The following is a 16,476-nucleotide window of genomic DNA, read 5'->3' on the forward strand; positions in this document are numbered from 1 at the left end:
TAACGATCTAGTCAACGAAGTAAGTCAGTTTGTGGATAGTCAAAAAAAAACACACAACAATTTCTTGGGTGCGATTGGCGAAGTGTTTGAGAAGGTCCCAGAAGAGAGCCGCCTAGATTTTCAAATGGACGTACTTCAATACGTCTATGCTCAATATAAAAATTATAAAAATTGAATTTACGAAATTTAAAAATTTAAATGACATCCAGTTTGAATTCAATTTTGCGAACTTTATATGTAATCTAATTTAGTATGAAATCTGATTTTGATTTTGCGAATTAAATATGTAATCGAATTTAATATGCAATCTCACAGAAAATGCTTGCTATAATTTCATTGTTTCTAATCAAACACAATTGTACATTTTTTTAAGAAAATATTCAGGATATTATTCCAAACGCGTGGTTTTCGATGCAAGTTTACGAGGCTTACGCGGTTACGAGACATTTAAATAAATAACCTGGATATTTTTTTTATAAAAAATTGTACAATTGTGTTTGATTAGAAACAATGAAATTGTAGCAAGCATTTTCGGTGAGATTGCATATTAAATTCGATTACATATTAAATTAGATTACATATTAAGTTCGCAAAATTTAAATCAAACTGGATGTCATTTAAATTTTTAAATTTCCTAAATTCAATTTTTATAATTTTTACATTGAGCATGTTTCGTTGTGAAAATGCACTGAAATATGTAAATGCAAGATCCTATGGACAAGATCCTGAACAGCCCTATTATTTAAAATACTAAAAAGTAGACTGTTTGTAACAACTTTTGTTTTATAAATAGGCAATACTTAAGTACCTTAAAAAGAAACATATTACTTAAAAGACTAAGAAGTATATTGTTTGTAATTCACTTTTGTTTTATAAATACGCCATATTTACAGTGGTCGAAAAATTATAGTCGCACCATATTTGACAAGTTTTAACATTTTTTTTTAAATTTTAGTAAATTTTTCATAAAAATATAGTTAATTCTTTAACAAAGCCCGTGTAAAAAATTCCGTTTTATAAAAAAGTCAAAATTAAAAAATAATATGTTAAAACTTGTCAAATATAGTGGGGCTATAATTTGTTTGCCCACTGTATGTACCTTAAAAAGAAACAAAACAATTAAAAGACTGAAAGGTATATTGTTTGTAACCACTATACTGTTTAAAACGGTTTTAACTTAAAAGACTGAATGAAATATATGTTATGTTAACGCCATACTTACCTTGAACAAAAATTAATTTAAAAACCTGAAAGATGTGACGACATTTAAAACATTACCAATAAGTGCCCTCATACTGTGAGTTCAAATTTTTGTTTTCTATCTTAAATAATAAAAACAAAGCATATTCAGCGAGTAGTAATTATTTAAATTTTATTGTTAAAAAGATGTGTCTTCAGAGCATCCCTTAAATCATAATTATTTGAACTGCCTCGGTTCGATGACACCCTACTTATTGAGGGCAATGGAACTACTTCGTTTCGCCATGAGCCAGCGATGGTGGCATCCTCTTCGTAGCGATCAACAAAATCGCTTGCTACATAGTTTGCACACGAAAGCTTAATAAAATTATGCAAGACAATACAAGCTTTCACTATTTGTTCTGCATTTTTCGGGGCCATGCATAGCGTCGTTCTCAATATTCTCCATTTGGCAGTGAGTATTCCAAATGCGTTTTCTATAACTCTTCTTGCACGAGAGAGTCTTTTATTGAAATACTCTTGCTCTTCTGGAATACCTCTACCCGGATATGGTCGCATTAAATAACGCCGTAAGGGAAAAGCAGCATCTCCTACTAAATAATGTGGAAATGGCTCGGTTTCTCCTGGCAGAGGCTGATCATGTGGAAGGCCGAGCCTATCATTTTCAATAGCATCTGCCAGTTTTGAAAAGTGGTAGACACCGCCATCGCTTTGACTTCCATATGCTCCGATGTCAACGCAGGTAAAGGTATAATTGGCATCACATACGGCCAAAAGCACGATACTATAATTGCCTTTGTAATTATAGTACATCGACCCTGAATTCGCTGGACAGGTAATATTAATGTGCTTTCCGTCGATGGAACCAACGCAGTTGGGCATATTCCACAGCGACTTGAACTCATTGGAAATACGTCCCCATTCCGTTTCTGACGGGGTCGCCACATACAGGTCAGCTAACAGATCCCATATGGTCATACATGTCTCCAACGTAATCTTCCTGAAAGTCGTCAGGCCGATCCTGTGAACTATTGTGTGGAATTGCCGAGTGCCACCGTGAGCCAAATATCTGCAACAAAAAAATAAAACCAGATACATATATGGAAAATTATACGTATACTATTAAGTAAAACCGATTTTCTCTTACATCAGGGTTATAAATAGTCTGCAGCGGCTCGATATTGGTGTTCTGATTGAATATTTGGTCAGCGAAGCCTCCAGAAATTCGTGCAGCACATTAAATAACGAAAAGGGCATTCTTAATGTCTTGTTAAACTGCTCCTCATCTGCAGCCAAGTTTCTTAATGAACTTTCAAACAATCCATATTTGTGTCGCTCTAAGTACAATTTCCGAACCCAAAATCGGCGCTTCTGTTTTAATCGCAGTTTTAATTTACGCATTTTCGCTAAAATTAGGAAAATTCTCAAAACTTGTTCAGCATTTCGAGTCAACATTTTGTACTGCCAAATGAACCTTTATGAAAACCAACGAATCTGGTGGCCGGAACGATAAAAAGCAAGGTATCTGAAAAAAATAATGTTGTTAGCAACAAATAATTGTTTAATATAAACTCTTTTACCTCCAATTGAATATTACGTCTTATAAACACGGGTGGTGAGTGGCGCAGCCAAATGCAGCTTCACCAAAACCGGAACGATAAAAAAGAAGGTATCTGTAAAAAATAATGTTCTTAGTAACAAATAATTGTTTAATAACATATATTTTAACTAAAATTCACAATTATACTTGCTGGCACAACAAAGAATGGCGGGTATATTTGCGCGCATTGAAAATCAGCTGACTACTATGACAGCGTTCAAAGCTACCATTAGGCCATAAAAGCCTTCAAAGTAAAGCAAAGCAAACTAAAGTAAGCAAAGCAAGCGTGCATTGGGCCAATACCTGAAGGTTGTTGCGCTCATCAGCTAGAACAGCCGCTTCGGCAGGAAAATTCGGACGTGGATCCTTAATACATCCTGCTGGGATGAAGCGAGCTGCAGCAGCGGTGACAACCCTGCGGAACTTACGTTCACCTACATGAACGTCGGTTGGTATGGGTAGTGCAGTGAAGGCGCCCTCAGTAACATCCGTGAAGCCTTTCCAGTCAGCTTTGGAGAAGTTGACATAAGTCCGGTGATCCACGGAAGCAAAGTCGGCGGGTTTATCAATCGAGATGACTATGGGCAGATGGTCTGATGCTAGAGTCAGCATAGGTCGCCATGATACGCTGTTTATCAGACCAGCTCTGACAATTGTTAGATCTGGCGAGCTGCAGCAGCTGCACATAATCTTGGTGGGTGCGTCGTCGTTCATTGTGCAGAATGTCGAATCGTCTATCTGCTCAGCCAGATTTATTCCCCTACGATCATTTGACAGGCTTGAGTGCCAAAGATCGTGGTGCGCGTTAAAGTCACCAACTACCATACGGTTTTCACCTCTGAGTAGCGCACCTATTGTGGCACCAGCCGAGGCAAGAGTTGCAATTGACTGATGTCACGTTACGGTATATTCTGGACTGACAAACATAGCAGATTGTCGGAGGGACTAGGAGTTGCCGGCGGCGGTGCGTGGGTGCTATTGTGTTTGTTTGTGTCTCTATTGTTGTGTTGTGTTGGGGTGTGGGTGTGGGTGTGTTGGTTGTGTGCTGTCCAGGCGGATGGTGGTTTGCCGTGGAGGCGGTCCGGTTCGCACAGCATGGGGCCACGAACAACGTGGTCCATTGCCGGTGCGTACGCAGGCCCGAGCAGTTACGGAGGTGATTCCACCCGTCCCAGGCTTTGCACCTGACCGAGGTGGAGTTTGTATGCAGTCTTCTCTGGCATACGCAGCAGGTGTAGATTTCTGGCCCTGGGTTTGACTCTATGCCAGCCAGGATCGAGCAACGTTTGATGGATTTCGCCGACCTAAACGCGGTTAGATCGCCGAAACAACAGCCCTTGGTCGGGTAAAACCCGAGTCATTCCGGTACGTAGAACCGGCTGTCGTGGGAATGCTCAACTGGTCAAAGATGTCAATGTATCCTATCTTGAACGCCGTGCGAAAGAAAATCTTAACTCGATGAACTATCCTAACTTTGAACTAACTCAGCGCTTTCAGACAAACTATCTTATTTCAGAAACGCATATTTTGTGTGTCGTATGTTAGGCTGTTAAGCTATGGAGTTAAGACACTAAAAATGCTGCGTCTGAATTAGGATAGTTTGTCTAACAGCGCTGAGTTATGCCGAATTTCCACTAGGCAAGGGGGTTATACTTCTAAAGATATATCACCAGAAAATACAGAAAATTCACTTCAGATAATATGCTCTTTAAATTACATTTACGCAAGTTTTATGAACAGTATGTAATAAAAGATAAACTTTTTAAAGTTTCATAAAGTGCAATTTACTTACATAAAATTAACAAAGGATTCAAACATTATTAACCGACTTCAAAAAACGGGAGCCAGCAAACACAATTTGAAATGTTTGAGAAAAATGTATTTCTCAATTTGATATCAAATGTTTTTCTCAAATGATTCTCAAATTGAAAACGAGGTCTAATTTTTACTATTGAAATGCATTTGAGATTGATTTAAAGAAAGATGGCAAGTGTCAAACGATATAAAAATGAGCAGTTAAAGCTCTACCCGGAATTGCAGCGGGTGACGGTAAAACGGTCGTCGGTTAAGCGCTGTCAAAATTAAAACTCACAACGGCATATTGTCAGCGGGAGGGAGTAGCGTGTGAACTGCCGCCGAGTGCAGACGGATTAGCGAGTGAGCGGACGGCTCTGAATAGTTTGATACTTCATATTAACACTTAAAACCACATTTGTCTAAAGTCACTGTAAATGTATCATCAGCTTTTATTTGCATATATTACAAATAAATACACTCAAATCATCCGTGACAGCGTCAGAGTGGGATTGGAATTTTAGCCTACAAATCGAAACAGGATAGATCGCACAAGGCGCGCACACATACACATCTAAAGATAAGCTACCAGCGATAGACGCAAAAGGACAAGCAGATAGGCTTGATGATAGACATGAGATAGGCTTATGTGATAGACATTCTCACATAAGGAAATAACGAGCGATAGTCGCAAAAGGACGAGCAAAGAGTGATAGACATTCTCACAGAAAAGAATACCGAGCCATAGACGCAAAAGAACGAACGAGTGATAGACACTCATAAAAAAAAAAAGTGTAGCAAGAATACGGGGAATTGCTGCACTAACCGGCACCCAAATAGTAAAGGAGAATAGCGTTAGCGGCGGCAAGAAAAGCAGCGCGGAATATAGAAAATGAAAAGAAATAGAGTAAATCGAAAGCGAGTAGTAGTTTTTGAATTTTCAACGGCGGAGTGAACGACGATAGAGGCGTGGAAAAAAACCCGGAATCAGAAATTGGAGTTAAAATGGTTAAACTGAATGGGTTAAAATTGGAACAATTGAATGTTCTACAGGAAAAGCACAATTTGTCAGTCACAGGAGCAAAGGCTCACAAAATATCGCAGTTGATGGAAATATACAACACAGGCGAGGGGCAAGATGACGAAGTGGAGGTTGAAGAGATTCCAGCCTTGCAAACGCAAGTCGAGAGCTCTGTGAAATGATCGCCAATATGTCCAAGGCGGTAGCAGACTTGGTAAGCAACAATCGTAACCAGAATGAGGCTGGAATACAAAGAATGCAGCAAGGTTCAGACGCAGACGTGGCGAGTGCGTCGCATGCAACGGCAGGTGCATCAGGGGCAGATGCTACAATGCCAGCGAATAGGGCAGGTGTTGCAACAACACCTCCGTATATGGTGGGGGCCGGACCACCAACAATATCAACAGTAGTCAAACACACGATGACGGACATTATCGGAATGCTACCGGATTTCGACCCACTTAAGGGCCATATATCAACATATCAATTCTTGGACAGAGTGGAGCAGCTTCGGTCAATTTATGGGGGGTCGGAAGAAGTCTTGCTATTTGCAGTTCACCAAAAACTTAAAGGGCGGCACGCCAGTGGGTGTTTAGGTCGTGGCAACAGTTTGTCGCTAACTTGAGGTATGATTTTCCAACAACCGTAAATATGGCGGATGGGCGTCGGTAGATGGCAAATCGCAGGCGTCGAGTGAATGAAGAGCTGAAGGATTACTACTACGTTATGCTAAATCTAGGCCGGAAGGTCAACATGGATGAAGCGTCAATTAACTCGTATGTTATTGGGGGTTTAAATGATGTCAGCTTATCTCGAACATTGTTGGCGATGAATATGCGATCGTGCAACGAGATGCTAAGGTCGATCGAAAATTTGTCGATAGCGAACACGTACAACAAGGTCAGCACGGTAGCCAAGGGGAACGTAACGGAAGGTGAAGTGGAGAAGAATCCGGACAATGACCAAAAGGACTTTAGGTGCTTTAACTGCAATGGTGTTGGCCAAATGTAGTAGTTGTAACAAATATGGGCATGAGGCGAAGGATTGTCGAAGTGGAAAGAAAACAGTGGGTAAGGTCACGGAGGAAACAGCTTTGGTACCTCCTCCTGTGATGCGTCAGATACGCGTAGTAGTGTAAACATAGTGCAAGCCTGTAATATTAGGAAATGTTATACATGCAACTCTGTGGAATAAAGGATGATGGCCAGCAGTGTTTTACTTCCGGTTGATCATACGACAAGTAAACGTGTTGCTTTATTACTGATCACAGCTAAAGCCACTTTAATCCACCTTTCGCATCAGGAAACAAAACAGATTTTACATCTCAGGTGTGAGGACAACTCCGTATCCCAATTGGAAACACAAATATCTGCGGAACAATCGAAATGGCTAACCCGAGACAGGACTTGGCGAATACACTCAGCGAAGCCGGGGTGGAATTTCCGCCATCAGCTACAACGCAGCAGCTACGCAAGCTACTGCAAAATGTAGTCGGAGCTGGAGCAAATGGCTCGACTTCTGCTCCTGAAAATGCCGCCGATTTTAATGAAATTTCCGATGCTACTAGTACTAGTACTGCCGGAGATCCAAATAGGGGTCAACGGGCCGCACCAAGACTTGGTGACCTAGACTAGGAGGTTACAGCCCTCAAGAAACGACTTGAGGTTTTGACGCTTATGAAGCAAATCGAGGAGCTTGAGTGCCGGGCCCCCATAAAAAGCAAACGCCAGCTAGACTTTGGGGACATCGAGCATGCTCTCCCCAAATTCAACGGCGATGACGTGTCGTACTCGGTCCTCCACTTCCTGCGTGATTTCGAGGAAATTATGGATTCCTCAGGAGCGGATGACAACTTCAAGCTACTCGCCCTCCGCCGCTCATTAACAGGGACGGCACGAGTATTCCTGTCGACTACGACCGCACTAAATTGCGAAGCCCTGAGGAAAGCACTGACTGCCGAGTTCGACAAGGTAATCACTCGGCAGGAAATATATAAAATGTTAGCGCAGCGCAAATGGAAAACGGACGAGTCGATCACTGCTATGTGCTACATATGCAAGCTTTGGCAAAGCGTGCCATCATCGCCAAAACAGAACTGATCGATTTTATTATCGACGGCATAGGGAACTCGCTCCCGAATATCTAAATACTAATGACGGCACGCACCCTCGACGAGTTGAAGGCGTTAATAAGTCGCTTTCAACACAAGTACTTTGGGACCAACACCACTGGAATGGGTCCCAAGCAGCTGACCGCAACAAAACCCGAGGCAGCCGTCAACAACCACAAAGCCGAATGCGGAATCAATGCTGTGCTATAACTGCTCACGGAAAGGGCACATGAAGCCCAATTGCCCATATCCACTACGCCCGGATGGATCCTGCATCCGCTGCTGGCGCATGGGCCATGACCACCGCTCTTGCCCGATTCCGGCAAAAATTTTAAAATCACGGGATGACGTGGCCATTGTTACGGACGACGCAGACTATGAGGGAGACGCAATCAGCGCCTTTAACTTTGTAAGTATAGAATTTAAGAGGACTAAGGAAACAATATGTGACAAAGTATTTTCTCTTTCTGACACCGGTAGTCCGGTTAGCTTCATAAAGGCGTCACTTGTCCCAAAAGAGTTGGTAGGAGAGTAGGGTAGGCCAGTGGAGCCGTGTCAAAATATAAAGGAATTGGAGGAAATAATTTAATTATAATCAAACAAGTGAAATGTAGAATTCAGTTCTTAAATAAATCAAACGAAGTTGAATTAAATGTTTACCAAATGAGAGTATGATTATACCAGTTATTTTGGGACGTGACTTCCTCCGTACATTCAATATTGAATTACGAAATAGCATAAGAAGATACACTAAGAGAAACTTACTAGAAATAAGAGATAATGTTAAGCTTAATATGACTAAGATGATTCAATCAGTAACTGGTTCCGACGTACACCCTGCCGTTATGATGCCGACACAACCTGACGGTGAATTCTACCAAAGTAAAACCAATTCCGTGAATTCCCAGGAGCCTAATGACTTTCGCCATCAATGTTTCTCACGACGTTAAAGACGTTGACATTGACCCCAAACTGGCCAAAAGTCAGCGTGACGAATTACAACGACTCATTGACGATGCCTACTTTAACCACGACATAAAACCCGAACCGTTCAACTACGAAATGAGGATACCTTTAACTACTGACGTGCCTTTTCATTGCGCCCCACGCAGACTCTCTTACGATGAGCGAAGCCAGGTACAACCTATCGTAGACGAATTGCGCCAAGAAGGGATAATAAGACCCAGTGACTCTCCGTACGCTTCCGCAATCGTACTAGTAAAAAAGAAGAACGGCAGAATACGATTGTGTGTAGACTACCGGGTATTAAACAAATTAACCGTAAGCGATAATAACCTTTTACCCTTGATCGACGACTGCATTGAATACTTGGAGAATAATGAGTTCTTCTCGGTGCTTGATCTGAAGAGTGGATTTCACCAGGTGCAGATGGCCCCTGAGTCAATAAAACTTACCGCATTTGTGATCCCCAATGGTCAATACGAGTACCTGAAAATGCCTTTCGGACTCACCGCAGTATTCCAACGTTTTATAAATAGAATTTTCCGAGATATGATTGATGATAGAAAGATCATCATTTACATGGATGACATCCTTGTTGCTACAGAGAAATTCTAAGAACACAAAGATTTATTCAAAGCTGTACTAGAACGACTCGCCGGACGGGCTTTGGAACTCAACTTAGGTAAAAGTAAATTCGGGTATGACGAAATCGACTACCTAGGCTATACCGTGACTCGTACGGGAATACGGCCGAATGGCTCCCACTAATCCAAAAGAACTGCAATCGTGTATTGGCCTATTCTCATACTTTTGCTGCTTCGTGCCGTCTTTCTCCCAGATCGCCAAACCACTGCAGTACCTACTTAGAATAAATTCGCAATTTGACTTCGACGAAAAATGCGTTGATGCCATCCATGAGCTTAAGTCCAGATTAGTGAAAAGTCCAGGGCTCGAATCTTAACATCCGTTCACGGATCGAAAACGATACGAAAGAAAATTACGTGTTCCGTTATCCGAAAAATGTGTTTTTACGTGACGAGTAGTACGATATCGTATGTGACGATTCGAGCCCAGTTCTAGCTATATATAGTCCTGGACCGGAAACGGAACTTCATTGCGATGCCAGTAGCATAGGTTTTGGTTCAGTATTGCTGCAGCGTCAAGATGACATTTCATACTTTTCCAAAACTGCCTCAAGTGCCGAATCAAAATACCATAGTTTTGAGCTAGAGACCCTATCTATAATATACGCGTTGAGGAGGTTCAAACCCTATTTGGGGGTATACCCTTCACAATACTCACAGACTGCAATTCACTGACAATGACACTTGAGAAAAAAACAATTAAATCCTCGAATAGCTAGATGGGCTCTCGAGCTCGAAAATTGCATCAATCATAAACTTAGACGACGTTGAGTTCCAATTACAGGTGGCCCAGGAGCGGGATAAATATATTGAATCATTACGAAGTCGCTTAGAATACGAAGACTTGAAAGACTACGATTTAGCGGACGGACTTGTGTATAGGAAAAGACCAAATGCCAAGAAAGCACTGTACGTACCTTACGAGATGGAGAATAACGTAATACAACTGATACATGACAAGTTGGGCCATCTATGAGTTGAGAAAACTCTTAACAAACTGTGTATGTACTACTGGTTTCCAAACATGCGAATAAAAATAGAGAAGTTCATCAGAAACTGCCAGAAATGCATCATGTACGCTACTCCTCTGGAAGCTAAGGAGAGAACCTTGCATGCCATCCCTAAAACCCCACTGCCGTTCGACACTATCCATATAGACCGCTTTGGACCGCTGCCGTCGATCAGGTCAAAACGAAAACACATCCTAATGGTAGTCGATGCCTTTAGGAAATTCGTCAAGCTTTACCCAACCAATTCTACCAGTACTCGGGAGGTCATCGCCGCTCTCGAGAAATATTTCAGCTACTATAGCCGCCCAAGACGGATCGTGAGTGATAGAGGGACTTGTTTCACCTCTATGGAGTTCGGGGCATTTTTGATGAGGCAAAACGTAAGCCACGTAAAGGTCGCGGTTACCTCTCCGCAAGCCAACGGACAGGTGGAGAGAGTGAATAGGATATTGAAATCTATGTCAGGGAAGCTGACCGATGAAATAAATCATGACGAATGGGTTAAGAGGCTACTTGAAGTGGAGTACGCCATAAATAACTCAACCCATATCACTTGCCGAGATACGCCTAGCCGCCTTTTGTTCGGTGTCGAGCAGAGGGGAGTTGTCGTGGACGAATTAACTGAATTTTTCCGGGATAAAATATGCCCTGATGAAGGACGGGACTTCAAGAAAATACGTAGAGACGCATCCAACTCCATCATAGCTAGGCAGGAGTACGATACTAAGCGATCCTACAAGGGACAAACCGAGACTAAGACGTACAGTGTAGGTGACTACGTCGTCGTGAGGAATGTCGATACGACAGTCGGAAGTAACAAGAAACTCATACCGCAGTATACGTGTTCCACAAAACATTGGGAAATGATAGATAGTCATAAGAGACATAAATAATTGCCAGCTGACCCAACTCCCGTTTGACGGGGTGATTGAAGCCTACCGAATAAGGAGATGGCGTCAGCCGCCCGAAGAATGTACCGACGAACCAGAGCGCGTTCCTCTGCAGATCGATTAGTTACATTAGGACCTATCTATGATCGAGGTCGATCCCTTATCAGGATTGGCCGAGTTGTAAAGTTGCAAATTGTAAACATAGTATAAGTGTGTAATATAATAAGCGTAGTCTAAACATAGTGTAAGCCTGTAATATTAGGAAATGTTATTCATGCAACTCTGTGGATGTGTGTGTAAAGGATAATGGGCGGCAGGGTTTTATTTCCGGTTGATCATACGCCAAGTAAACGTGGTGTTTTATTACTGATCACAGCTAAAGCCACTTTAATCTACCATTTGCATCAGATTTTACCAACAAAAAACTCCGAAGTTTTATAAAGAGCGAAATACACCACACAAGCGGCTTGTCAAACATTCTTCAAACCTACTTTTACCATTTCGCCATGCAAACATGACTCGTTCAAGCAAAGAATTTTAGTTTTATTCCGGTTCGCAATGTAAAACGGTTTGGTTTTCTTCGATTTTTCTCTCTTGCGTCCTCATTCGGTAAAAATTCCGTTGCGAATGAGGCGATTTTATCATACACAACGTAAGCGGTTTGATCAAACGTCAACATGGCGGCTAGAAAATCAAAAAAATTTGATTTTCGTTCACATTTCCCCCAAATGGCTTGTCAAACCTTCAAAACCCCCATACACAACATAAATAGCTTTAAGCAAAGGATATTTCGCTTGGTTTGTCAAGCCACGTAGTTGGTGTTTTTCGCTCTTAAGCACATCTGCATTTCTTGCTAAATATTCAAAATGTTATCGATAATTTTTTTCATCCCATCGTTATATTTTCAACTTATTTTGAACTTGCAAAATCTCGATAACAAATGGAGAGAACAGGCATTGTTCGATCATAAGAATGTTCATTTTGATTCTTCATTAGATCCAGAAAATTATAAGAAAAAAGTTTTTGAATTAAAATATTCTTCAGTTTCATATAAGTTTCCTAATTTAAATAAAAAATGTATCTGCATTACTAATATAGCCCTTTTTAACGCTTCAGTGAACGCATATTTAGTAGTTTAAAAATGTGTAGGAATGACTTGAGGAGCATAATAAGAAAAAGTTGAATAATTTGTTCGGATTTTGAGGATTTTTCATTTGTTTTTGAAGAATTTGGCAATTTTTTATGGCAACACTGCTACCTAGCGTTTGTAGACGCGGGCAGCGACTCATCACTGGTGTCCGACGCGGCAGTGCCCTCTCAACGAAACGAAAAACGTCTTCGAGGCTATGGGGGTGCTGTGGTAGAAGTCGAATTTGTAACGGATGGACGAAATATTAAAGCACAACTAGTGCCTGACAAATTCATGCTGCATGAGCTACTGTTAGGTAGAGACGTGTTATGTCGCGAGGATACGAAGGTGATCATCGAGTCAGGGGTCTTGAAGGTGCAAGAGGTAAACTCTGAAACGATCATCGATAAAATGTTAACCGAAAGTGACGCGAAAGAACTTCAGCAGTTATTGAAGCAATATGACCATTGCTTTTCGGTGGATTTGTCAGCACTAGGACGGTGCAACACCATGGAAACGTTATCAAGTTCCGTTCTCCCAGAGGGAAGTCTTAAGAACCATTACCGATAACTTGCTCTACACGATATTATACGACCGAGTCCATCGCCGCTTGCAGCACCAGTGGTACTTGTTAAGAAGGCGAACGGGGAGCAGATAATGTGCGTGGATTACAGAGCACTAAACGCGGTAACCGTCAAGAAACAAATTCCGATGCCAATCGTAGAGGAACAGTTGGCGAGGTTGGGTGGCAACAGGTTCTTCACTACGCTCGATATGACGGCAGGTTATTACCAAATCTCCCAAATCTCCTTGATAGAGGATAGCAAGCAGTGTACAGCTTTCCTAACCCCGGGCAGGCTATATGAGCACAACGTCATGCCATTTGGACCTGCCAATGGTATTTCAGCAGATGGTGGTTCAGCTCATTAGGGATTTGGAACGACGCAACCGGATCATCAGTTATGTAGATGAGGTCATCATCGCCACGCCAACAGTAATGGAGGGTGTCCAGGTGTTGGAGGAATTTTTGAATGCGGTTCAGCAGGCAGGGCTGACTTTGCGTCCGTCGAAGTATGTATTCATGGCAACTACCGTTAACTTCTGGGAGCATATAATTAACGAAGAGGGTATCAAACCAAGCAGCGGAATGGTTAATAGCGTTAAGGAGCTCCCAACACCGTAGTCTGTGACACACGTTCGCCAGTTCTTAGGACTGACCGGGTTTTTCCGGAAATTTATCAATAACTACAGCAATATTGCGATGCCTCTAACACAGTTGCTGAAGAAAGAGCAGTATTTCCAGTGGGAACCGGAGCAGGAAGCAGCATTCAGTAGATGTACGACGCCACAAGGGTTCACGAGGTGCACACAGATGCTAGTTCATATGGGGTGTCTGGAGTTTTGTTACAGCTGGGGGAGAAGGGTTTGAAGCCGGTACATTACTACAGTCGCCAATGAAGTTCAGCAGAAAGCAAGTTCATATGGGCTGTTCATATGAGCTAGAGGTATTGGCCGTCATGGAAACATTGGATAGGTTCCGAGCGTATCTGTTGGGGAGGCCGTTCACAGTGTGTACGGATTGTAACGCCGTGGTTACAACTAAAGCCACAACACTACTACAGCCTTGCATAGCCAGATGGTGGCTGCGCCTCCAGGACTTCGATTTTGTTTGCAAACATCGAGCGGGTACGAGAATGGCCCACGTGGACTCGCTGAGTAAAGGTCCGGTAGAAGAGGCAACCGAGCCGCATACAATTGCAGAGAAGGTAATGCAGGGTAGGAACGTAACAGAGAGTTCGGATTGGATTTATATCTTGCAAATACAAGACCCGACACTGAAATTGATTACTGAGAAAATTTACTATTTTACAGTTTATTTTATCCAGCCATTCGGCTTTGTTTACTTTTACTTAAGAAATTTAATCGTCGCCGAGAATGTGGAATCTTGTATTATATCATTCTTGTTACCATATAGTGTTTAGTGTTGGACAATTTTTGCTCTTAAAATTAAGAAAATTATGTCGAGCAAAAATAAAAATAATCAAAAACGGGAATATGTGGTAGATTTCAGACCTTGAGTGGTAGATGTGGTAGATGCTCAAAACAGTGGCAGATCTACCACAATGTGATAGAGGTCCGATCACTGTGCTTCGTGTTCCTACATACATATGTATGTACATATGTTTGTATAGATATATGTAAGATGAAACAAACGTCCCTGCAGTAAAATTTAGAGACAGTCTGACAAAGCGCTAGTTCCAACCTACATATCTTAGAACTATCTATGAACTAGGGAATGCAGAGCGGGATAGTTGAAACTTGCGGTGTAAATATGCAAATGCTCACTACTCGTACAATACGAAAGTAGCTCAGCGAGAAGACCTCCGACCCAACCATCGTTGGTCGCGAGTTCAAATCGCGGGGGAGGCAGTTGTGAGTTTTCAATTTTAATGAATTTCAATTGTTGCGTGCAGCTTACAATATTTTTTTTTTTGTAAAATATGTAACAAAAACGGAATCTGCAAACGAAAGAAAAAACGAAAAAAATTTCCAAAAATCGAATCTCAAAAACGTTTTCTTATAACAAAATCTGTCCAAAATGGAACCGGTTAAAAACTGGTTGCAAAGTAATGCACTGGGCGACAATTGCCACCGCCAATGACATCGCCGTGTAAAACTGGACAGGTGAAAGCATTGCTTGGGTATTGAACTACTGATGGACATATGTATGTACATATGGACCCAATGTTTTCATGTATGTAGATTAGGGTGGTCCAAAAATACACGTGAAAAAGTAAAGTCAGAATTTTTATGCTCTCACCCCTAGGATTGTTCTATACCGAAAAAATATACCCCTATTTTCTTTTATCAAAAAATATTTAGAGGTCGCACCCCTTGTGTGCGCTAAGGTCTGGTATGCTTAAAATTTGAAAGGCTTCTAAGAAGTGGACAATATTTAGTTTACTCCCAAAATTTTAAAACATCGTCACAACTTTTGTTTTCTGATTCTTTTAAATAAATATGTATTTCCACATTAATATCTTCAAAAACTGTTTCTGCAGATTTAGCTGTTGTACCTTTGAATTCGTCAAAAGTGAATACAGTAATAAGTAGTAGTTTGCGATCTTATTTTGGTTGAAAATACACATACATATGTACACATCGTTGTTTAAAGTACAAAACCGCTTATCAAGAAAATGCAAAACCTCGTATGTGAGGTTGCCAAAATTTTATAGGAGAGAGTAAAACTTGTCTTATTTGAAGACGGTGCTCTCTTTTATCTCTAATTATGTATCTCTTCTTCTTATGTCTAAGTATCGATATCAGTGATCGGACTTCTACCACATTGTGGTAGTTCTAACACTATTTTGAGCATCCACCACATCTACCACACAAGGTCTGAAATCTTCCAAATATTCGAAATTTTGAGTAGTAATAATTAAGCTCCACATGATTTTCATTATTATTATTTTTTTTAATTTTATGAGCAAAAATTGTCGCAACACTAAATACTACTTATCTGATAACAAGTAGGGACACAATATCGAACCGAAAGTATCGATATAATAACCATTTAAAGTATCGCTGTAAAAATATCGGGTACCCATTAATATAGTAATAAAAAGGCTCGATATTCCAAATATCGATACAAATTTCAAAAAATTAAATCTGAATATTGGTCATTTTCTAATAAAGAATTAACCCTTTGCACTTTAATAAGTACATCACTAAAGGCGCGCCACATTGCAATCTAAGATAGTACACATTTCTGCGCATTAAGCCGCAAAATATATCCATATGGCTTTACATATAAATTCCAAAGTAAGTAAGAAGGTTATAGTACGACATAGATTCGCAAGAAATGGAACCCTAGCTAAGGCTAAACCTCATGTTTTATTTGCGTTAAAAATTTGATTAAAAGCAATATTAACAACAAAACATTCAATAGAAATTTTAGTACGGTAACGTCAGGTCAGATACTTCGGCTGATAAAAAAAAAGCAGGACATTTTGGAATTTGGAAAATTAGCCTAAAATATTTCAAATATTACTACAAAAATTTTTATACAAATAGTTTTGCCCAATTCCCAGAGTTTTTAAATTTTGACATTTTCA

At 40.9% G+C, this 16,476-nt stretch overlaps 2 protein-coding genes across 2 annotated transcripts in view; one reads left to right on the forward strand and one right to left on the reverse strand.

Annotated features, from left to right (window-relative positions):
• The window catches only part of LOC108364489 (transcription factor Adf-1-like), a 1,108-nt gene extending 653 nt beyond the window's left edge, over window positions 1-455 (forward strand). The window contains exon 4 of the mRNA XM_017618176.1: window positions 385-455. Coding sequence (XP_017473665.1) covers window positions 385-455 — 71 coding nt within the window. The remainder of the gene's footprint in view (window positions 1-384) is intronic.
• An 893-nt stretch (window positions 456-1,348) lies between these two features.
• LOC108364487 (uncharacterized) lies at window positions 1,349-3,110 on the reverse strand. The gene is made up of 3 exons (XM_017618174.1): window positions 2,781-3,110; window positions 2,348-2,725; window positions 1,349-2,269 (listed from the first exon to the last, which is right to left on the reverse strand). The coding sequence occupies exons 2-3, from the start codon at window positions 2,653-2,655 to the stop codon at window positions 1,366-1,368; spliced, it is 1,212 nt and encodes a 403-aa protein (XP_017473663.1). The 5' UTR covers window positions 2,656-2,725; window positions 2,781-3,110; the 3' UTR covers window positions 1,349-1,365.
• Window positions 3,111-16,476: the final 13,366 nt, after the last annotated feature.

Source organism: Rhagoletis zephyria, unplaced genomic scaffold (assembly GCF_001687245.7).
Source record: "Rhagoletis zephyria isolate East Lansing unplaced genomic scaffold, Rhagoletis_zephyria_1.1 Rzeph_scaffold_01572, whole genome shotgun sequence".
NCBI classification, from domain to species: domain Eukaryota; kingdom Metazoa; phylum Arthropoda; class Insecta; order Diptera; family Tephritidae; genus Rhagoletis; species Rhagoletis zephyria.

Coding starts and splice junctions, on each gene's coding strand:
- LOC108364487 (XM_017618174.1), bottom strand. CDS start 2,655: ATGTTGACTCGAAATGCTGAACAAGTTTTGAGAATTTTCCTAATTTTA. Junction 2,270..2,347: donor AGACTATTTATAACCCTGAT/GTAAGAGAAAAT, acceptor TTTTTGTTGCAG/ATATTTGGCTCACGGTGGCA.